This window comes from Ursus arctos, unplaced genomic scaffold (genome assembly GCF_023065955.2).
Source record: "Ursus arctos isolate Adak ecotype North America unplaced genomic scaffold, UrsArc2.0 scaffold_12, whole genome shotgun sequence".
Taxonomy (NCBI): Eukaryota; Metazoa; Chordata; class Mammalia; order Carnivora; family Ursidae; genus Ursus; species Ursus arctos.
Genome location: NW_026622786.1, coordinates 2,523,896 through 2,548,324, shown reverse-complemented (window position 1 = coordinate 2,548,324; position 24,429 = coordinate 2,523,896). Strand labels below are relative to the sequence as shown.

Genomic DNA, 24,429 nt, shown 5'->3' with positions numbered 1-24,429 from the left:
TTCGAGCTAATTATTTGCCCCCAAAAGGTTCTGACCAAATTGTTAATGACTAGGTAAAAAGAGTTTGAATTAGTATATTAATTGTTGACCATTAAAATGATTCTTCCAAAGTGCTTGAAAACAGATTGCGTCTTAAGAATTTGCCTATCTTAAAAAAAATTATCAAATCCTTTAATGTGCAAAGATATAATCTGAGCCCTCAGGACATTAATAACCTAGTAGTTTCCTCCATTAAATTTGCCAAAGCCCTTCACCAGCATACTATAATTTTCATCTTCATGAGAGATTGTAATAGTTACCTAAGGATAAGAAAATAATTGTATGTGGTAATGATACAAAGTTGAAAAGAGATATTTATTAAGCATTTATATGACATCATTTTACAAAAGGATATCAGGGAACTTAAAAAGACAAAGTATGTGAATTAAGACAGTGACAAAATAAACATGACAGATTTCTTAGGTTGGCCAATTCTCATACAGCTATGTCTATAGTGCATCATTAATTTATGTGCAAAATTTTTCCAATATCTGCAAAGCTAAAAAAATAGAAGAGTCAAACTACATATTCTATTAGTACAGTGAATATACATTGGTCATGACATACTTATTTCTACAGGTTACAGCAGGTAAAATTAAGTTAAGAGAAAGTGTTTCATGTCTTTGGACTTATTATAAAATGAAGAGACCCTCTAGATTTCTGGGTAAGAGGGATAACTAGCAATTCCACAGTGATTTCCACTGTTTCTTGCCATCCGAATATATCCTTGGTCACCAAAGTTGAGGCCCCAGCTTTAGAAAAAGAAATAACACAAAATTACAAATGAATATAATCAAATCACATTATCAACTTTTTATCTCCTAGATTGTTTTTCTCCTAAAGTGATTATATATGAAAAGCTATAAAACAAAATTAGAACAAAATAATATAATAATTTCTCCAGGGCTTTTAGGCAATTTTCAAAGGATATTTTGGAAGGCTTTAGTGCTATATTGATGAATAGACTTAATACCTAAGGAAAACAGTATAAATTCCATCCCAAATCTTTAATCCTCCTACTTTGTAAACATGCCTCCTGCAGGGAAAGTGTGTTATTGTCCTTTCTAAGGCCCCATCACTAAATGTTTTTGCATAACAGGATCATAGGTTATAATTTTCTATGAAACTTAGATTCCTTTAGAGAATGTCAATTAAGAAATATTTTTGAGTGACTACTATGAAAAAGGCATAAGGTATGGCATTCCAAAGTAAGCAATAAGAAGTGCAGCTCTCAAAGAGCTCTTTGATTTAGAAGTGGAGCTGAGGTAAGACTTTCTCACAGGAAAAGCTGTGGAAAAATGGAATACACTATCTTAGGAGGAGGTGAGCTCACTGGCTCTGGAAGTGTTCAAGGAGAGGTTTGCATAACTTGTTAGAGACATTTCAGAGGGAATTCGTGGGTCAGGTAAGGGTTCTTGCTTTTTGATTTCATGAACTTTGAGAATTAAAAAAATTTGCAAATTTGTGTAAAGTTACCAGTATTTTATAGGCATTTTAAAGATTTTATTTATTGATTGATTTTTAGAAAAAGAGAGAGAGAGCGAGTGAGCAGGGAGAGGGGCAGGGGCAGGAGGAGAGGGAAAGAGAATCTCAAGCAGACTCGGCACTGAGCGTGGAGCCCAGTGCAGAACTCGATCCCATGACCCTGAGATTGTGACCTGAGCCAAAATCAAGAGTTGGACGCTTAGTTGACTGAGCCACCCAGGCACCCCAAAGTTACCAATTTTTAAATTATCAAGTATGGACATAACCCCCCCCACAAAACATGCTGTTTATATCACCATCATATTGTAAAAGAAAGGATGTTTCAACACCAAAACAAAGCTTAAGAGGACACAGTCTTTAAGGATAGTCCTTTGAGCCAACTAAATTTATATATTTATGAAGGATACACCAAAACATTCATTTTTCTCAATTTGCCACAGACTAGTGAAAAAACTGATAAGATTTTTGTAAGAGAAATATTTTCTTAAGTGTTTTTATGATTCTGAGATTTTGTAATTGTAGATACACAAATAATTATAATATGAAGTAAATTCATTAGGGGCTATAACTAGGATACAAATAAAAGTGTGAATTTGAGAAAATGCCTTACTGTGCTTGTATTTGGAGAGCAGCATTTAGTTGAAAGGAAAATTGGATGTCTTTAAGGTAGTAGGGGACAAAGAGGGTAGAAAGTTGATTTGAGGCTATGTTGTGAAGAGCTTAGAACAACAGGCAAAGGAACCTGTTGTTTTAATTCCACAGGCAAAGGGAAACCGTTGCAAAGTTTTGCTCAGGACTCAAAGGAAAGGTTGGTTGTGTCTTTGCGTGCAGTGGACAAACTAAGAAATGTTGCTCCGTCGCCAGCAGACAAATGGCATCATTTAAAATGGCTGTGCTGTAACAGGCTTAAATGTTCTCTGTATCAGCCATTCAGCGGACACTTTACGGGTCTTATTTTTCTCTCTTGTATTATTTAACAAGGTTGTCCTCACTTCTCTCCTGGCCTTAAGATAACACATGTCTGATTTTTCCCTTCTCTCTCTGTTCACTCCTTGTTAAACTCTTTCATGGGCTTCTTGATTGTTTCTTTTCACTTATTGCCACTTCGCTGCTTAAAATCCTTTAGAATAAAATCCAAACTCCACTGTCACCTCTTATCGATGGTTGCAGTATTCGTTTAGTTTTCAAAAGCAGTGATAAATCCTGGTGAGGCTATTATTAATATTAACAGCCATCATTCACTGAGCCCTTAGCTCTGTGCTAAGCCGCGTAACTTATAGTAGCTCACTTAATCATCACCCTGGGAGGTGGGTAGTATCTTCCTTGTACTGAAGAGGAAAACGGTCAAAGTGGTAAAAGGGCTTGCTCAGTTGGTTAATTATGAAGCCAGGGCACAAATCTAGGATTGCTTTACTCCAAAGCCTACTCTAACATTTATACTATGCCTAACCCTACATTATTCCTTTGAGGTAGCATGAGGGATGAAATTAGACCAGAACATCCAGGACCTTATATAATTGATATCTTACGATATCTTGCTTTGTAATTATTTCACTGCCTAAAAAAAATAGGTAAAAAAATTTTAGACAAACTGAGTTTGGACCTAAGTTCTGGTAATGAAAGTTGCATTGAGTTGTAATTACTAGCAGTATGAACTCAGTCAGTGAGGTCCTATTCAGAATCTGGATATCTTACCCTTCCCAGCTTCATAGACCAAGATCAACTGTCCCAAACTTTGTAGAAATCCCAGACCTCTTTTTGACTGAGTCCTGCTAACCTTCCCTTAAAGAATAAAACTGATTAAAAATCTCAAGTTAAATAAATCTGAGGGCAAGTTCTTTCCTTCAGAGCTGTGCAAGGTCAGCTCCAAATGTTCATTTCGGTCCTTACCAAGTTGTTTATTTTTATTGGCTCTATAGCCCTTCATTTAAACTTTCTTAACTCTGTCAGTATCAGGAGTTTCCTATTCTGTATTATGGAGATAAAATGCTTATCTCATAGATTACCTTAAAAATTAAGTGAGAAAATGTATGTAAAGTACTTGCACAGTGTCTCTGGGTAGTAAATACTCAGTAAGTAGAGATGGCTATGTCTGTTATTATCCACATATGAGTCCATTTGATTGGACTCAAGTAGAGTCCATCTCCTTTAAAAAAAAATACAGCCTTTTTCTTGGGGTAACCAACAGTCCAGTTGCCAGGGACTATTCTGGTTTAAAAAAAAAGTCCTGGCCTGGGAAACCCATTAGTCTTTGACATGGTGAGATGGTTGGCCATCCTACCTTCTCCCTGCATATTGTAGACTACTGACTTGTTAGACATTCTTTCTAGAATGTACGCCAGCTTCCTTGTAATAAACTGCAGTTCTGAGTTTCCTGGGCTGTGCCAGATACCATTCTAGGCATTAGGATTATGGAGGTAAACCAGATAGACAGAGTCTTTTCAAAGCCTACATAGGAAACATACAACAAACAAACAAATAATATGATAAAATATAAGTACTATAAAGAAAAATAAAGCAGAGTAAAGGGATACGGAATGTTGGGAACCAGGGCTACATTTTAGCAGGAGTAGTCAGGGAGTGTTCTCTGAGGAAATATTTGAGCAACGATAGTCAGCGAAGATGCAAATGATGCAGAGATCAGGAAAAAGCTCGGAATAAACTTGATGTGTGGACGTAGCAAGTGTACCTTGAGAAAAGAGACGGAAAAAAAGCTAGCGCTCTTGGAGCTGAGTGAGACAGGGGAATGTAGTGGGAAATGCTGGAGAGACAGGCTGAGGCCAGAAATTGTCATGGTTTTATGGGTCACGGATTTTATTCTGAGTGTGAAAGAAAGCCATTAGAGCATTTGGGACAGGAGAGCAACATAATCTGCTTTATGCTTTGGAAAGATCATCCTGGCTATTATGTAGAGGGTTGACCATAAACAAATAAGAGGAGAAGTGACTACTAGTTAGGAGAGTATCAGTAGACCTAGAGACGGACGGTGACTTGAACTAGAGTGGTAACGGTAGAGATATTCAGAAATGGTAATATTTGGGAAAATTTAATGATGATAGAAATGACAGAATTTGCTGATGGTTTAGGAGTAAGGTATCAAATGAAGAAAGAAAGGATGGTTCCAAGGTTCTGACCTGGGGTAAATGTTGTTGGCGTATACTGAGATGGGAAAAATTGGAGCAGTGGCAGGGAATCAAGAGTTCTGTTTTGGACGTGTTAAGTTAAAGAAGCTTACAGATACGCAGGTGGAGAGGTCAAATAGTAGGCTTTTGGACGCGGAGTCTGGAGCTCAGAAAAGAGGTTAGGGCTGAAGGTACAAAGTTGAGAGTCATCAGCTGCTTGTTGTTTAAAACCGTGACACTAAATGAGATCATCAAAAGAGTATAAAGAGAGGGGCGCCTGGGTGGCTCAGTCGGTTAAGCATCTGCCTTCGGCTCAGGTCATGATCCCAGGGTCCTGAGATCGAGCCCCGCATCGGGCTCCCTGCTCGGTGGGAAGCCTGCTTCTCCCTCTCCCACTCCCTTTGCTTGTGTTCCCTCTCTTGCTGTCTCCCTCTGTCAAATAAATAAATAAAATCTTTAAAAAAAAAGTATAAAGAGAGAGAGAAATTGAGGCCTGGGGCATTATAATATTTAAAAGTGAGGAAGAATAAGAGGAACGACAGAACTGAGGAGACTGAGAGGTAAAAGAGGATGAAACCCAGGGGCGTATGGTCCCCTGAAAGTCAAATAAAGTGTTTCAGAAAGTAGAGAATAACCATACATCAAACGTTAAGAGTGCAGGAAGATGAGGCCTGAAAGCTATTTAATGAGGCAAGATGGAGGTGAAGGCTGATCTTCACAAGAGTGATTTCAGTGGGGCAGTGGGAATAAATACCCTATTTGAGTTATAAACCGATATGCACATTCTTAATCTCTTTGCAGAGAAATCTCTAAGAAAAATCGTTAGATTATAACTTTTTCCTTTTTTAACTCTTTTCCAGCCTTTGATTCCATGGAGAGGAGGTGGTACGTATGAGTTTAATGTAGAACATTAACTCTAAGAGTTCATCTCTTGAAAGATCAGACAGTAGCTTTCAGTGAGGGAAAATGGAATCTGTTCTTTTTTCCAACTTGTATTATACTAACTTAATCCGTTTATGATGAAAAGGAGGCATTCCAGTCTTCCATCCATCAACTGCATCCACTTACTTCATTACCTAGAGGCCCATGTATTTTGCAACTATTTATCTTACAGAGTTCATCAGATATTGCTTAAAGGTGTTCTGGGTGCTTTCTTAGTTTTGGGGGAGTGTGTGTGTGTGTGTGTGTGTATTTAAGGTTCTCGTGAGCTTATGAATGGTTAATGCCTTAAATTTTTTCCCCAGGCTAAAATTATTCTATGCCCAATAACTTTGGGCCTCCATTACTCATTGATCTGTAGATTAGATTAAACTCCTCCCTTTAAAAAAAAAACATAATTGACATACAATATCCCATTAGTTTCAAGTGTGATTTCACAGTGATTTGTTATTTTTATACATTACAGATGATCCTCATGTCTAGTTACCACCTGTCACCATGCAAAGTTATTAACATATTACTGACTATATTCTCTGTACTGTACATTGCACCCCCATGACCTATTTATTTTATAACTGGAAGTTTGTACCTCTTAATCCCCTTTACCTATTTTTCCCATCCACCCAAACCCTTCCCCTTCTGGTAACCAACAGTTTGTTTCCTGTTTCCAGGAGTCAGTTTCTGTTTTGTTTTATTTTTTAGATTCTACATATAAGTGAAATCATACAGTATTTGTTTATCTAACTTATTTCACTTAGCATTATGCTAGGTTCATACATGTTGTCACAAATGACAAGATTTCATTCCTTTTCTACAGCTGAGTAATATTCTCTTGTATGTATATACCCCATGTTCCTTATCCATTTATTTATCAATGAACATTTAAAGATTTTATTTATTTGAGAGAGAGAGCAAGTGAGAGTGCATGCACGCAGGGGGGGGGCAGAGGGGGAGGGAGAGGGAGAAGGAAAGAATCGCAAGCAGACCCCCCCCCCCCGAGCATGGAGCCTGATGTAGGGCTCGATTGCATGACCCTGAGATCATGACCAGAGCTGAAACCAAGAGTCAGAGGCTTAACCCGCTGTGCCACCCAGGTGCCCCAAGGGAACTAGTCTCCTATCGAAGATCTGCCTGGCTTCAAAGTTACTGCTTTTCTCACTGTACTATAGTGTATTATATAAAGAAGCTAAATACCTATGTCCAGAAAGAGGAGAAAGATTCAGGGACATGGATCAATGTTATACACCTACCAGAAAGATTAAGTATAAACAAAAGGAAGATGGGAAAGAAGCCAAACAGAAGATTCACATTCTTTTCCTTGAGGTTAACTTGGTAGCATTGAAAATGACATATAACCTTTGAAGAGCTCACTAAGACAGATCTGATGACCTAAGAGGATTTCGTTTGAGTCCACTTCCTGTGGAGTCTGGAATTCACGTCCCTGTGCAGTCTCTCCTGGTTAGTACCCAGTGCCAGCGATCGCTGTGGTCTCTCATAATTTGGTCCCTTTTGATCTCACTTCTCTAACGGTCACTTTATACTACAGCCTTTATAAAAGAACACGCAGTTCCCTTAACTCACGTATTTTTTTCACCCTGCGCTTTTGCACATTTCGCTTCCTCTGCTCTGAGTGTTCTTTTTCATGTGGCAAATTCCTTCTTGTCTTTTAAGAATCCATCAAATAACCTAGCTAAAAGGCCTTCCCTGACTTTCCAGGCTAGGCCAAGTACTCTTCTGTGCTTCTACCCTTGATCTTAGTGTTTACCACATTCTCTTGCAATGGTCAGTACGTGCACATACTGTTAGGCGATGAGTAATTTGAAGGACGATAGAAAGGCTGTATTTTTCATTGCCAAATCTGCTTGGCACTCTGTCATTTGATTGGTACTCAGTATATGTTCGTTGAATCAAGGTATGAATGAAGATGCAAAAACAAGTAAGAGACTATTCTACCTTTAAGAAGTTGACATTCTAGTAATGGAGCATACTTTGCAGAAATAGCTAGGATTTCTAAAGCATTTCTTTCTTTTTTTTTTTTAAAGATTTTATTTATTTATTTGACAGAGATAGAGACAGCCAGCGAGAGAGGGAACACAAGCAGGGGGAGTGGGAGAGGAAGAAGCAGGCTCATAGCGGAGGAGCCTGATGTGGGGCTCGATCCCATAATGCTGGGATGACGCCCTGAGCCAAAGGCAGATGCTTAACCACCATGCCACCCAGGCGCCCCCTAAAGCATTTCTAAAGCTTTGAAGTTAGAGAAACAATTCTGAGTAAATTAATGGGGTATGGAGGAGATAGCATGTGAAGTAGGTTTTGAAGAATGAATAGGATTTTTAGTGAGGGTTTTTTTTTTTTTTTCATTTTAAAAGTAATAAGGTACTTGTTAAAGACTTTTGAAAGTACATAAAGGTAGACAAAGATAACCATTATTAACATTTGGTATAATTCCTCCTGGACCTTTAGTATAACATAAATCAGAGAAATTAGGCATACTATTTTAAACTTAACACTTATATTATATGTACATTTTATGTTTATATGTATTCTCCATTTAAAAACATATTCCAAGTATTTTATAGGGTTATTAATAATAGTCTGAGTAAATATAATTTCTAATACATGGTCTTGGTTGTGTAATAGTTTAATATTGTCCCTATTATTAGGTATTTTCAGTTGTTTACTGGCTTTCACTATTAAAGAAGAAGAATGAATGCTACAATTTACATAAATTGGGTATGAAGCTTTCCCCATATTTAGGATTATTTTCTTCATATAGATTCTAAGAAATGAGGAAAAATTGGACAAAGAATGTGAACATTTAAAATGGTTTTGATTCATATTATCGAATTGCTTTCAAGAAGGATTGTAACAATTTAATCTTCCACTGGAATGTATGAGAGTGCCCGTTTCACCATAGACAGGTGGGATTTCTGTAGGCAGCAATGGGCTTTAATGGCATTTCAGAAAGATGAAACAGCACAAGCAAAAAAATAGAAATAGCTAAGTATCTATACACTTAGGGAATGATGAGTAAGTAGTTCACTGTGGCCAGAGTGTAAGTATGGGTGCATGAGAACATAGGGGAGGAAAAGTCTAGAAAGGTATGTTGGAAACTAGATAATGGAGAATCTTGAACGCCTGGCTAGGACTTCGTTTAATGTAGAGCATCATTATGGTGACAATGATAAACTATTAAGAATGTTTGACCACGGGTTTGCATGATCTATATTTTAAGAAGATACTTCCCTAGCTGGGTGAGAATGGAATCTGAATTAGAGCAGGAATAGAAAGAAATATGAGATACGATTCAGAGGCTGAATGGACAGGGCTATGTGTGTTGAAGGAGAGAAAGGAGAGTCCAAGATGATACCAAGGCTTTGATAACCTGAAGATTGTGATGCATTACTCAAAACAGGGAATTATTTCCCCTTGGGCTTATTCCAAAATACTTTTCAGGGACGGAGGATGGAAGGGGAGTTTAGATGGAAGGAGAGAGGGAATTTGAATTTAGACATGTTGAGAGAGAGAGAATGTGTGTATGTGTGTGTGTGTTGTGAATAGCAGTAGGGTAGGCAGGTGGGAAATTCGGATTTTTTGTAAAGATTTTATTTATTTATTTGAGAGAAAGAGTGAGTGCGCGCGCGAGAGAACACAAGCGGGGAAGGGCAGAGGGAGAGGGAGATGCAGAGTCCCAGCTGAGCAGGGAGCCTGGCATGGGACTCGATCCCAGGACCCCGGGATCATGACCCAAGCTGAAGGGAGATGCTTAACCAACTGAGCCACCCAGGTGCCCGGAAATTTCAAAAGATTTATTTATTTATCTATTTATTTGAGCGAGAGCACGCGTGTGCGTGATGGGAGGGGCTGAGGGAGAGAATCTTCAAGCAGATTCCCTACTGAGTGCGGAGGAGGGGCAGCTGGGGGCCTGAGGCTCGATCTCATAACCCCTGAGACCACAACCTGAGCTGAAACCAAGAGTCTGTTGCTTAACCGACCGAGCCACTCAGGTGCCCCGGAAATTTGGATTTTTTAGCAAAGCTGTCAAGTTGGAAGTTGGACATGGAAGTCTGTTGCTTAGTAGAGAGGTTGTTTTCTAGAGATTGTGAATTGGCTACCATCCACATAATGGTAAGAGCTGAAACTCGAGTTGCCGATGACTTTGCTTTGGTAAAGCTAGAGCGTAAGGGACAGGTGGAAGAAAACAGGAAATGAAGCTACGTCTGACACAGCAGAACGAGGCAGGATGGTGTTATGTCTCATGCTGTAGACGCCAAAGAAATCAATGCAGCAGAGAGTTTGTAAAGCCGAGAAATCTTTCACATTTCTGTGCCATTGCATATCCTTTTTTAGGTGATTGGGCCACTTATTTTCCTCCTCTAACACATGAGCAATTCCACTCATCTGAAAACTTAATGCAAGTAAGTAGTGCCTTCTCTGTGAAACTTTCAGGCAGTTAGGCATCCCCTCATCTATGGCCCCATAGCCATCGAGACACATATCATTATACCCTGACGTGCTGTATTTTATTGTTTGAGTCCCCACCGGACTATTATGTGAGCTCTTTTAGGACAGGATGAGTTCTCATTAATTTTTGTATTTCCAGGGCCTAGATAATGCCCATCACATTACAGACGCCTGGTAAATGCCCAGTGAATGAATACGTGCTGAGGAGGGGTTTTGAATTTAAACACTAAAAGATTTAGGGGCACCTGGGTGGCACAGCGGTTAAGCGTCTGCCTTCGGCTCAGGGCGTGATCCTGGCGTTGTGGGATTGAGCCCCACATCAGGCTCCTCTGCTGTGAGCCTGCTTCTTCCTCTCCCACTCCCCCTGCTTGTGTTCCCTCTCTCGCTGGCTGTCTCTATCCTGTCGAATAAATAAATAAAATCTTAAAAAAAAAAAAAAGAAAAAAAAATAAACACTAAAAGATTTAAATGGTCTTCAAGAAGAGCAGTTTCAATAGAGAAGGGAAGTTAGAATACACTATAGGAAGTCAACAAGAAAAAAGATGTCAGTGAAAAAGTTGCTTCACATAAAAACATTATCACTGGTCCAGGCCCAAGCTGATCAGTGGTGTGAACAGGTTACAAGCGAACCAAGATGTTATTTTCCGCAACTACTTTCCCAACAGACCATACAAATACTACCATCTTCTGCGCGTGCCGTGTGTTGTGCTAAGGATACAAGGACAATACAGACCTTTACCCCAAAGGTGCATACAGAATATTAGAGCGATAGACAGGAAAACATATAATTTAAATATAATGTATAAAATATTCCAGTATGCATCAGACATTTTGGGAGCATAGAAAAAAAGACATTTTACCCAGCCCAAGGATTTAGAGGGGAATTCCTGGTATGCCTTAGCTGGTTTTGAAGGAAAAGGAGAAATAAATCAAGTGAGGAGAAAGAATGAATGTTCCCAGCAGAGGGAACAGCATAACCAAGATATGAAGGTATTAAAGATAAAGTGGTGTGTACGGGAACTCTGTATAGTTCAAGGTACCTGGAATGAAATGTGTAAGACAAGTGCCAGCAACTGAGCCTGGCAAGGCAGAGAGACACCACAACATAGATGACTTGTCTTCTCCGCTAGGGAACATTAATTTTATACCAGATGGTACTCTGTAGAAGAGCTGTCAGCCCAGTTTGTCATATTTGAGACACACCAGTTTGGAAGCAGTAAAGATGGATCTGAGAGTAAAGGAGATCAGTTTGAAGACTAGTCCAGGCAAGAGATGTCTGAACCAATACAGTAACGGAATAAATGGAGAGGGGACAGAAGCAAGGACAGACGTGTGGAAAATTAGATCGACTTGTTGCTTGATTAGATCGGGAGGGGCCTACAATAAATCCATAGTATCTAATTGGGTGGGGGGACAAAATGGTAGAGAGGGTACTGAATTTCTTGGACATATTGAGTTCGGAGAAATTAAGATACATGGAAGGCGCTATGTCCAGATAAATAAGCCCGAATTTCAGAGCAGAGATTAGAGCTAGAGCTTGAGCTCTGGAAGCTACTAGCATATAAGTTATAACTAAAATCATAAGAAAATGTAGGTTAAGAAGAGTAATGGGCAAAGGATGGAGCCCTGGAGGAAAGACCAACATGTGGGGGCTAAGCAGAGGAATAGATATTTATAAAGGAGACTGAGAAGGAATGATCAGAAAAGTATTCTAGAAGATAAATCATGAAAACACACTGCTGAAGCCAGAGTAGGAAGTGAAGAAATGGGGGCACTGAGTAATTAATTTAGAATGTCACTTAATAAGAAGCTATAAATGTTTATCACTGTCATTATCATCATCATCATCATCATCCCAGGAAAGCATTTGTTGAAGCTCCATCGAATTCCTTATTTTAATTAAATATACACTAAAGTGCAAATATTTTACCTGTTTTTCACAAGCCAGTAGTCTTTCCCATTGAGGTTACCGTAGCCAACCACTAATACACCATGATTCACATTCTGAGTACAGGATGGGTCATAGTAGACGCCTGAGAATAAAATACAGGTGGAGAAGAAGAGTGAACAGTACGTGGCAATGAAGGACATTTGCAAATGCTATTGCTTTTAGTGGACTGTTTTGTATACATGGCAAGCAAGTTGAGTCATAATTTGAGGAACGTATACTCTCATAAAACTATGTACAGTTCATAATTCTTCGCCATCAATGCTGTATTTGTCAGTTTTCTTGCCGAGTTTGGCATCAATTCAATCACAGTTCCCTCAGAAATCTTTGAAAACGGCTACCTTTTTCTAATTATTTTTTTAAAAGATTTTATTTATTTATTTATTTGAGAGGGAGAGAGCGTGAGTGAGCACAAGCAGGAGGAGGGGCCGGGGGTGGGATGGGGAGAGAGAATTCCAAGCAGACTCTGCGCTGAGTGTAGACCCTGACACGGGGCTCGATCTCACTATCCTGAGATCATGACCTGAGCTGAAATCAAGAGTTGGATACCGACTGAACCACCCAGGAGCCCCCTTTTCCTAATTATTATTATTTTTTTTAAAAGATTATTTATTTATTTATTTATTTATTTATTTATTTATTTGACAGAGAGAGAGACAGCAAGAGAGGGAACACAACAAGGGAAGAGGGAGAGGGAGAAGCAGGCTTCCCGCTGAGCAGGGAGCCCGATGTGGGGTTCGATCCCAGGACCCTGGGGTCATGACCTGAGCCGAAGGCAGACGCTTAACGGCTGAGCCAACCAGACGCCCCTCCTAATTATTTTTAACTTATTTAGAGTCAGTTATACTGTATTTCTTTGTATATATTCCTAAATTGTTTATTCCGTATATTTTTATCCTTTACTAGATGAGATGATCTTTGGGTGAGTTGTTTTTTTTTTTTTTAATAAAACAGTATAGCCGTTTACTTGGCTTAGCACGGTGCTCGAGCACTGGCAGGCGCCCTCCTTGTTCACCACAGAGCTACACCGATGGCACTCGGTGGCTCCAGGGCTTAGGAGCCCGGGCTCTGGAGTCAAAGCAGCATGGTTTCTGATCCTAGCTGACCACCTCCAGACTGTATGACTCTGGGCAAGTTAAGCGTCTAAGACTTGTTCATTTGTAAAATAGGGTTACTGTGAGGATTAAATAAGATAATGCATGGAGAGAATTTATCATAGTCCTTGGCATGTAGTATTAGTAAATTTTAAAGAGTATTACTTTACTAATTAGAACTGGATTTAATTTAATTTAAACATGAAATGGAGGATTCTGTTTAACCTGAATATTCAGAGGTGGGGTGATAGGGAAGGATAATATTCTTTCTTACGGCGCAGGTCAGCATATAACAAGAAGAGAGCATATCTGAATTTTTACCACTTCTGTACAGGAAGAAAGAAGAGTGTCTCGCATCAATAGCAACAGACACGGGTCCTTTATTGGCCACAGCTTCTTTCAAGTCATCTTCACTGCCAGAGGGAAGTTCAGTATACTTTGAACATGTGGCAGCTCGATTTTTTGAGTCATACCTGCACTTTCCATCCTGCAAAACAAGGTATAAATCAGAGAACGAAGTACACTTCGACTTCCTTTATATCACCAACATCCTCAGTCTGGATTTCAAATATGTTTTCTTTCCTCATTTAGCCTTTCAAATGTCTAAGGTTCCTTCCTCCTTTTAAAGGAAGAAAAATCAAATCTTCCAAAACCTAACAGTTCCATGTTTCACCAGTAACAGAGGAAATGCATAACGATTATACTGTTTTAAATTGCGAACACCTTCCTACATCCAAAAGTTGCTGGATCATGTCCCTCAGACTCTCAGGTGGACTGTGGGGTGGACTGTGTGAAGATCAGAGACTCTGTACCAGAACTTGAAAATCTTTTTGATGATATAATGCCTGCAAGACAATCTTCAGTCTAAACGATGGCTTATCAAGACCATATACTCTGCAAAACACTTAGAGTGTATATTTTAGGAGGAAAAGAGAGGTTACAAATTCACTTCTGTTGTGCATATATCTATGGTTTTTTAAATGCTTAGTAGGACACAGAACTTGAAAGAAATAAACCAAAATAATGGTGGTTAAGGTAGGAGGTTTTGGAGTAGTATTTTTTTATCTTTTCTAAATTTTCTGTAATATGGATATATTAATTCATCTAACAAAACATGTCATGAACTTGTGGGGAGGAAGAAGAGAGCATTATTTAGCTTTTTAGTAGGTAGGAGAATGATGTGGTTGAGCATGGGAGGCCGTAGGAAAAACAAGTTGAAATACCAGGCAGATGGACAGAAAGAACGGTTTTACATTGTGTCACTGATGAATTAAGAGAACTACTGAAAAAGGAAGTGAACTCTTGTGAATTTAAGAGTTCCTGATCAGGATTTTCATACACTGCTTCTCAAGCGATTGGCTTGGTTGTGAGTTTAGTTCCGTTAGTCAAGGGATGGCATAAGGTCCCAGGGTAGCACAAAAAGGTTGTCTGTGACGCACCGTGGCTTTGTAGGGATAGGAAGCTTCTGAATCGATGCCGTTGTTATCGATAATATACTGGAAAGCCTCCGTCATGAAGCCACCATTGCAGCCTTTATTCCCATACTTTTCAGTTGAGCAATCTACCAGGTTCTGTGCACTCAGAGACACCAGATTTCCTGTTTTCAGCTTCAGCTGTGCTTCCAGGGCCCCCACAGCACTGAAAGCCCAACAAGCACCGCAAGCACCCTAAAACAGAGACGAGGTCACAAAGGTAATCATAGAGAGTCTAGAAGGAGAACTTCCATAACACAAAATGGGTACCTCCCAACATGTCTGCCCTGTCGGTTGCTATAGGAACAGCTCCCCCACTACAGTTTCTTCATTTCTTAGGGACAGGAAGACTAAATACTTGGTTGTTCTCTGAGCAGGGTCTAATATTGATAGAGATTTGCAAATGGCCGAACTCAGAACATAACTGCCGTAGTCAAATATATTAAGAAACAGTACCGACTGACCATGCACCAGATCCCAGCTATCTTCACCCGTAAAAGTAAGGTAGACGGGCATCTACAGTACAGTGATATTGAGAGGAGCTAGGATGATTCTTTTGACCTAAAATACCCTTTCTCCTGTCAAAATATAAGGTTAAAATTTTTCAAACATTTTTAGCTTCATAATTTTTTGATCAAGGATAGATTACAGGGAAGCATAAACAAACAGAAAACACGAAGCTGCTTTAGTTAGGAAAGGTCCAGAGCCCTATTTTTCTCTCTCTTCTTCCTTCTTTCCACCTTGCTCTCAACCCAAAGGAAGCAAATTGAATTTGCTTTTGGTTAAAGCAAAATCGCCCATTAAAATGCAAGCATCCAGGGAAAGGAGCTCATTAGATTATTTATAGTTAACACCTAAATGTGTACTTGGCTGGATCTCCCCAAACTTTTATTTTATTTATTTATTTATTTATTCTTTTTAAGTACCCTCCATGCCCAACATGGGGCTTTAACTCACGACCCTGAGACTGAGTGTTGCTTGCTCTACTGACTGAGCCAGCCAGGCGCCCCCAAACTTTCATTTTAGACAAGCTCTAGTAAGAAACACAAAACTAATTGCAAGAAAAATAAATAGGAAGAAAAGAATAAGATATTAGCAGTACCAGTCACTTCTTAATTTTTACTTTTGGGGCACCTGGGTGGCTCAGTCAGTTAAGCGTCTGCCTTCCGCTCAGGTCATGATCCCAGGGTCCTGGGATCGAGCCCTGCATCAGGCATCCTGCCCAGCGGGGAGTCTGCTTCTCCCTCTCCCTCTGTCCCTCCTGCACTGTGCTCTCTCTCAAATAAATAAATAAATAAATAAATAAATAAATAAATAAATAAAATCTTTTTAAAAAATATATTTACTTTCTTCATTGGTTACCAGGTGGGGCTGCTGCTCATGACACAGCTTCCTCTCCCTTACCCTGACCTCTAAGGTGATACATGTGTTTTACCCTTAGTTATCCCTAACTAGTTTAGGATTTTTGCTGCTTTTTTTTTTTTTAAGTAGTCTCCATGGCCAGTGTAGAGCCCAATGTGGGGCTTGAACTCATGTCCCTGAGATCAAGACCTGAGCTGAGCTCAAGAGTCAGATGCTTAACCGACTGAGCCACCTAGGCGCCCCTTAAAGTGAACTGAAGGAAATACAAAAACATAGGAACAAATTTATAAAACCCATGGTGTATTTCTTTTTTTCTTTCTAAAGATTTTATTTATTTATTTGACATAGAGACAGCCAGCGAGAGAGGAAACACAAGCAGGGGGAGTGGGAGAGGAAGAAGTAGGCTCCCAGTGGAGGAGCCTGATGCGGGGCTTGATCCCAGAACGCTGAGGATCACGCCCTGAGCCAAAGGCAGACGCTTAACGACTGCGCTACCCAGGCGTCCCCCCCATAGTGTATTTCTTATCGTAACAATGCAAGCCTAGTCATCAGTTAACTTGACTGGTACAATTTGTAGGCCACTCTTAGCTCTAGGTTTTTCCTCTCCTTCAACCCTGAAATGAAGGGAAAAACTCCTGATCCATATTCGCTCACGCACACAATACTGTTTCTCAAGCAATTGTCTTGGTGGACGACCCAGTGCAGTTGATCGATAGTATGAACACTAAACATCTGTCTTCAAGAAACATATTTGCTCAGTTCACAGTTTTGTTTAATGTGGCTCTAACCATTGGTATTCTAATTATCAATTTAGATTTACATAAGTATGGTCACTTACTCTAAAAGGTTGTGAGTAATCTTTAGACAATGCTTTCTAGAATTAATAAAAAAACGAAAGCAATAGTAGCCTGCAAGTTTCAAATATTCCTCTAAAAAATTTGTTGAGGAAAGTGGTCACAGTAGGACTAAACAAGGACTAAACTATGGAGAATACAAATAAAGTATGATATGTGGTCATTGTCCTCAAGGACCTTAGAGTTTAATTGGGAAGATGAGAATAACAAAAATCATTAGAAATAACATTAGGGAGATTCCACTGCCAAGCTAAGTATTGACAGAAGATGGAGCTCTTCCTGGGGTACAGAAGCTTGGGATGACAATACTCACCTGGTACTTCACTTGAGTAACACACCCCTTCTCTCTCCAGTCCACAGAATCAGGCAATTTCTGATTCGAGTTTGACTTGTAAGTGACATTTCTCGGCCATTGGCTGGGAACTCTCAGGGAACTCATCAAAGATATCACTTCTTCACTGGTCTGCAAGATAAACAGATATATCCTTTCACTTGTGACCTTCTTTTCAATATTCTAATAAGTGTAACTGTGGATCTATTTAACAACTGAGAAAAACCAGTGGTAGTTGTGACCAACACAGGTTCTGCTAACTATCTGATAGGTGAACCATCTGGGTCTCTTTCACACTCTGTCTTAGCACCCAATTAGGCATTGAGAAGAAGAAGAAGAAAGTGGTAAAAACTAGAAGTAATAGGGTGGCAGATTTTTGGTTTAAAACAAGGCAGAATTTTTTTAAAAAAGATTTTATTTATTAATTTGACATAGACAGCCAGCGAGAGAGAGAACACAAGCAGGGGGAGTGGGAGAGGAAGAAGCAGGCTCCCAGCGGAGGAGCCTGATGTGGGGCTCGATCCCAGAACGCCGGGATCACGCCCTGAGCCGAAGGCAGACGCCCAACGACTACGCCACCCAGGTGCCCAAGGCAGAATTTTAAACAGGGGTTGTCTAAAAAGTGGACTGAACTGGTTTTCCTTGTGAGAAAGAATTACAAAGGAGATGCCTACATTTAAGAAGAAATTTAATCTACCCCAGGTTCTCTTCCAAGAAGTACTATGATTCTTAATTTTGGCCTCAACAGCAAAGTTCTGTAGGATAGAAAAAAATTTAAGAACTAACGTGAGAGTATTTGTGATATTAAATACCTACGCTCCCTCATTAAGAAAGCAGGTGGACCATATTGAATTATCAGTTTAGAAGTACATAAGTATGGTAACTTACTCTAAAAGATGGTGGGTAATTTTTGGGCAGTGCCTTCTAGAATTAATAAAAAACAAAAGCAATACTAGCCTGTGAGTTTCAAATATACCTCTAAAAAAGTTATGAAGAGAAGTGGTCACAGTAGGACTAAACAAGGATTCTACAAATTATGTCCTTAAATTCTGTTTTCTAACTTTGTGCACACACACACACACACACACACACACACACTCCTTTGCTGTTTACCTTCAAATTGCTTTTGGGGAGATGGAAATCATGCATACCCAAAGATAAGAGCGGGATTATTTGTAACTTACTGACCATGTCTCCCAGATGGTTCATGCCTAGATCATATGAATGCATTCCCAGTGAGTGTTCCAGATTGTGAAGCATCACAAATTTTAGATTCTTTTCCCAGATAAGACGCCGGGCTACTTCCTCATTCTAAAATGTAAGGAAGAAGAGCATAGTCACAGGCATATCTTGAAGATATTGTAGGTTCAGTTCCAGACCACTGCAGTAAAGCAAATATCACAGTAAAGTGAGTCAAATGAAGGGTTTGGTTTCTCCATGCATATGAAGTCACGTTACACTGTACTACAGGTTATTAAATGTGCAATAGCATTATATTATTTGAACTTTGAGATCAATTATAAAGGTAGAATACTAATCAAAAGTAATTTTCATTCCTTCCAAGGGACTGGAATCATTGAAAAGAGAGATAGTATTCATTTAACCAGATAGTGGTGCTAACTGAACATCTTCCTCTAATTACCCTTGAAATGAGAGGCTTGTTTCTAAAGGGGATTGGATGAGGGTAAAATTCATCACTACTAAGAAAACAACTCAGTGCACATCCTACTAAAAGTGTCATTTTTGTACAAAAATAATGTATCAAATAAATTAATACATAATTCTTCCTTACAAAGTCAGAAATATATATATGTATGTGTATTTATATATCTTAAAGATTTTATTTTTAAGTCATCTCTATACCCAACATGAGGCTTGAACCCACAACCCTGAGATCAAGCGTTACATGCTCCACTGACTGAGCCAGCCAGTTGCCCCTCAGAAATATTTTTAAGTAGGCTCCACACCCAACATGGGGCTTGAATTCACGACCCTGAGATTAAGAGTTGTGATTAATAGTCTCCTGACTGAGCCAGCCAGGCATCCCCAAACTCAGAAATATTAGTTACAGGACTTAGTTTTTTGAAGCACTAGGATTAAGGTCTTTTTTTTTTTTTAAGATTTTATTTATTTAGGGGCGCCTGGGTGGCACAGCGGTTAAGCATCTGCCTTCAGCTCAGGGCGTGATCCTGGCTTTATGGGATCGAGCCCCACATCAGGCTCTTCCACTATGAGCCTGCTTCTTCCTCTCCCACTCCCCCTGCTTGTGTTCCCTCTCTCGCTGGCTGTCTCTATCTCTGTCGAATAAATAAATAAAATCTTTAAAAAAAAAAAAGATTTTATTTATTTATTTATTTGACAGAGAGAGAATGAGCAGAGGGGGAGGAGCAAGGGGAGAGGGAGAAGCAGACTCCCCACTGAACAGGGAGCCCAACATGGGGCTCCATCCCAGGACCCCAGGATCATGACCTGAGCTGAAGGCAGATGCTTAACCAACTGGGCCACCCAGGCGCCCTGGTTAAGGTCTTAAAAATCAATAAGTATGCGCTGAAATAAAAACAAAAGTACATCAGGGGAATTGAGTCAAAAAAACACATCTTGTAGGGCTTCTATACACCAGGGACTGAAATAGGTCTTCTCGTCCTCAAACTTGTACTCTATCCCCCTTGACCTGGAACCTGCATTCCAACAACTTTGTTTGCTCCCTGGCTTCTGTGAATTCTTGGCTCACATGTCACCTTTGATGAGTGTGCTTCCGTCATGTATCAGGAATAATCACTCCCAAGCCCTCACAGCCGTCTCCCAGAGCCCTCCGGCCCTAGGTCTCGCTAGACCACGATGCCTTGCTTTATTTTTCTCTCCTGCACTTGTCACCACCTACCACACTACATATCTGCTTCTTCATTGACTTAGTTCCTATCTCCCCTGCTAAATATGAGCTCCACAAAAACAGGAACTTTGCTTTGTTTCCTGCTATATCTCTGGGTCCAAGAATAGAATCTGGCAAGAAATGAGTGCGTAAGCATTTATTGAGATCTTTGCTTGTAAGAATATAATTTGGAGGTGTGGGGGGGAAGCATAGGATCCTTGAGCAAAAGCGAATTGCTCAAGCGACAATCGCACCTACCTTTTCCTTGTATTGTTTGCCGTAGGTTTTCTTCCAGAGACTCCAGTGATGATCCAGAGTGGGGTCTCTGGCTACCTGCGCCGCCGCGTGGGAACATGCCAGCAGCGCCCACACCAGCCATGTCCTTCTGGCAGAGGACAGGTAACACGAGAAGAATAGTTACTAGCTGCATATATCGTGCACAAGTGTTTACATTAAAAAATAGCATGGTGACGTCTGTCAAAAGGGCAATACAAATCAGAATTACACAGGAAACTTTCTGGGATTTATTGTCACAGGGAGTAACTGTAGGTTTAATGACTGGACTACCACTTCCAAGACTTAGTAGCACTTTAAAAAGTGATTTTCAGAAATTTCCTACTACCTGGTACACCAAACTTTCATCCAACGTAGGGGGAATTGGGTAGGGGAGGGGACCTCAAAAGGAGGGCAAACCTTTGAAAAATCAGTTTATCTTCACAATTTTTGAATACATGGCTCTTCTTAACTGGTCTATTTAAGCGTCCACAACATTTAGAGATAGTTCAAAGACAATTCTCATGTTTTGCTTTCAAATCCCAGAGTCATTTTACCTTTTTATCCAGTTCTTCCAATAATCAAAATACCTATTTCAAAGGAAGCACTTATGTACTTTTGAAAACACCACCTCTATATTTAATACAAAAAGACAAAAAAACAGTAATTCAGTGACTACTTCCCCCAAACTGGATTCTACTTCCTTTTCTGTTTCTTTTAAATTCAAAACAGCTGGAATTTGAGACATGTAAATCTTCAAATTACATTCCAATGAAAGCTACGTTTTCAGCCTCTGGTTTAGATGTGCAAGCAGCCATTAACTTTTCAAAAATAGATTCTTTTTAGTCAAAAAAACAAGAGGCAAATTGAGCGGCACAATATTTTCGTTTACTTCCTGAAACCAAAGCTTTTTTAAAGCCTGGCAGGCCCAGCAAGCTAAAGAGGCACAAACGGAGGGTTTAAAGACCAAATAGCAGAAAAAGACCAGACGGTACGTACCTGGCAGAACCGGCAGGTGCTCCCATACTAAGAAAGCCGGCAGGCGAGCCCTCTCCGCAGGTTTTAAGGCAGCAAAGAGACTTCACTTAGACTTTAAAAAGATACGGGTCTTGTCACATGAGGCATCCACAATGAGGAAGTGAACTTTCATTTCAGTTTCATTTAAAATCTAACCACATCAGCTATCTCTGGCCCTCACCCTTATGGTTTTGGAGCCAAAACAAAGTGGGTGCAGTAAGCCATGAAAAAGACCCCCCCGTGGAGCCAATCAGTACAACTCAACAAAATGGGAGCAGAGCAAGTTTACCTTTTACTCCTTCTTCATTTTGATAATTCACTTTACCTCAAAACACCAACTTTCAGAAGGAAAAATTTAGTTATGAAGAGGTCAGGATTAAGCTCCTGCAATCCCAGTTTCCTCCAGAATTTCCTGCAAAAACTTGTGACTATCCATGATTACTGTTGTCTCGTTCTTACTCAGCTATTCCTTGGTTCATCAATTTAAAATACCTTTTTTTTTTTTTTTGAAAGATTCTATTTATTGTTCGAGAGAGAGAACAAGCGGAGGGAAGAGACAGAGCGGGAGGGAGAAGCAGGCTCTCTGCTGAGCAGGGAGCCCAATGTGGGGTTCGATCCCAGGACCCTGGGATCATGACCTAAGCCGAAGGCAGATGCTTAACCGACCGAGCCACCCAGGCGCCCCTCAAAATATCTTTACTGATAGTAATATATGTTAGCATATTCATGGAAAGAAAATATGCCTAGGTATATCTAAGTGCTAGCGTGGTTAGCTGGGTGGAGCGGGGGCAAGCTGAGCTAGCATTTTTTATAGGTTGCATATCCCTACTTACCAATGAGGTTGAGTATCTTTTCACACATTATGGACCATTGGAGTTTTCTGTGAAATGCCTGTTCATATGTTTTCGTTTTTCTATTGTGTTGTTGCATTTTCTTAGTGTTTTGTAGTTGTTTTATATATATCTATATAAATATATATAAATACATAAACAAACAAATATATATATACACATATATATATTCTGGCTACTAATCTTTGACAGTTCTATATACTAATATATCTTATTTATAGATACTATATACTAAAAATATCTTCTCTCAGTCTTCCACAGGTGTCTAGCTTATATTAACTTTTTCTATATGAAATTTTACAATGTTGGTGTAGAAAAATTCACCTCTACCTTATGATATATGCTTTTTTTGGTTTCATTTAAGAAAATGCTTTTCATTCCAATGTAAAAAAGATACACTCACCTAATTCTCATAGCGTTAGAGTATTATGTTTTTCTTTTTTATAGTCATTGCTTTTAGGTCTTTATTTCATCTGGAATTTAGTTTTTGTTTATGGTGTCTAGTAGGGAGCGTACTTTATTTGCTTTCCCGTTGTGATGGGAAGCCTCTATCGTATACCAAATTCCCATGTATACACAGGTCAGTTTCTGAGCTCACTGATCTGTTTTTTTTTCTATTGCTCTTTCAATACCACACAGTTTTAATTAAAACAGCTTTGAATATCTCTTGATGTTTAGAAGGACAAGTCACCCCTGCGACTCTTATTTTTTTCTTTTTCAAAGTTGTTTCAGCATTTTGTGCATGTTAAGTTTATCATATGAATTTTTAATAAGTTTTTTTTTTAAAAAGATTTTATTTATTTATTTGACAGAGATAGACAGCCAGCGAGAAAGGGACACAAGCAGGGGGAGTGGGAGAGGAAGAAGCAGGCTCCCAGCGGAGGAGCCCGATGTGGGACTCGATCCCGGAACGCCGGGATCACGCCCTGAGTCAAAGGCAGACGCTTAACGACTGCGCTACCCAGGCGCCCTATCATATGAATTTTTAAAACCAGTTTATCAAGTTTTCTGAAAAATTCTGTCAGAGCTTTATTTGAATTGCTATATTTATATTTATATTGAATTGCTATGAATATAATTGAATTGCTATATATGTAATTATGTACATATGTATATAAACTTGGGAAGATTCAATGTCATAATGTTGAATCTTCTATTCTGTAGTAGACGTCTTCAGGCTTGTAGTCATTTAGCTTTAAAAGAATCTTTTTTACATATTTTACACATATATACAAATAGGGATAATAGTGAAATGAGCCTCCATAAAACCATTATCCTGCTTCAAGTTATCGATATATGACCAGCGCTGTTTATTTACACTCACAGTACCCAGATTATTTTGGAGTAAATCTTAGACATCAGATTATTCCCTATAATAAATAGTCCACTGTGTATCTCTAAAAGATAAAGATTTTTTAAAAGATTTTATTTATTTATTCGACAGAGATAGAGACAGCCAGCGAGAGAGGGAACACAAGCAGGGGGAGTGGGAGAGGAAGAAGCAGGCTCATAGCGGAGGAGCCTGATGTGGGGCTCGATCCCAGAACGCCGGGATCACGCCCTGAGCCGAAGGCAGACGCTTAACCGCTGTGCCACCCAGGCGCCCCTCTAAAAGATAAATATTCTTAAACAAATATAACTACAATACAATTATCACATCTGAAATAAATTAAACAATAATTGCTTATTCCCATCGAACATGTCAGTATTCGCATTCTCCTGTCTTAATACATTTCTAAAAATAGCTTGTTTGAATTGAGACCCAAATCAGATTCATACATCACAAAACATTGGGCTACTTTTGTATCATTATGAATTCATGGATTTAACCATATTTTGGTGTTTGGATCCATTACAGTTTTATCTTTATTGGTACTCATATTGTCTCATCTTTGGGCAGTGGAAACTTAACTCAAATTGGCTCCTGAGTTCTTGAGTCTCAGTATTTGGCATGACAATAATACTCTTTAATAGGTTCTTTTCTTTCTAGTATGACAAGCCACTGTAGGCTTATTTTGAATAATTCCTGCCCTAGACCTGGAATCAGCCATTTCTCCAAGGGCATCTGGTTCCTTTTAGTGGAAATGATGTTTAAATGCATAATCTAGACACCAGGAATGTCACTGAGCCAGACTGACCATTGTTTCTAAGCCTTTCAGTAGACGGAGCTAGGGAGTTTTATTTATATGTAATTGAGTAGTATATCAGATATTATACAACTCTCATGTATATTATATATAATTATTATATAGATTAAGTAAATCCCAAGCTCCCACTGATACTTCAAATCCAAATTCAAGGCTATGGAG

General features: G+C 39.4%; 1 protein-coding gene across 5 annotated transcripts in view; it reads right to left on the bottom strand.

Annotated features, from left to right (window-relative positions):
* Positions 1-335: 335 nt before the first annotated feature.
* CTSS (cathepsin S) overlaps positions 336-24,429 on the bottom strand; it is a 29,238-nt gene continuing 5,144 nt past the window's right edge. For 2 of the 5 annotated variants that reach the window (XM_057310302.1, XM_048220562.2), the window contains exons 2-10: positions 22,103-22,232; positions 21,252-21,342; positions 20,238-20,364; positions 18,299-18,421; positions 17,093-17,242; positions 14,531-14,758; positions 13,413-13,578; positions 11,980-12,082; positions 336-791 (exon numbers count right to left, since the gene is read on the bottom strand). In XM_057310302.1, the coding sequence (XP_057166285.1) occupies positions 692-791; positions 11,980-12,082; positions 13,413-13,578; positions 14,531-14,758; positions 17,093-17,242; positions 18,299-18,421; positions 20,238-20,364; positions 21,252-21,277 (1,023 nt within the window). In that variant the 5' untranslated portion in view covers positions 21,278-21,342; positions 22,103-22,232 and the 3' untranslated portion in view covers positions 336-691. Of the gene's footprint in view, positions 792-11,979; positions 12,083-13,412; positions 13,579-14,530; positions 14,759-17,092; positions 17,243-18,298; positions 18,422-20,237; positions 20,365-21,251; positions 21,466-21,558; positions 21,699-22,102; positions 22,233-24,429 lie in introns of those variants that run through there. The other 3 variants (XM_048220563.2, XM_057310303.1, XM_026486728.4) reach the window with 3 other exon arrangements.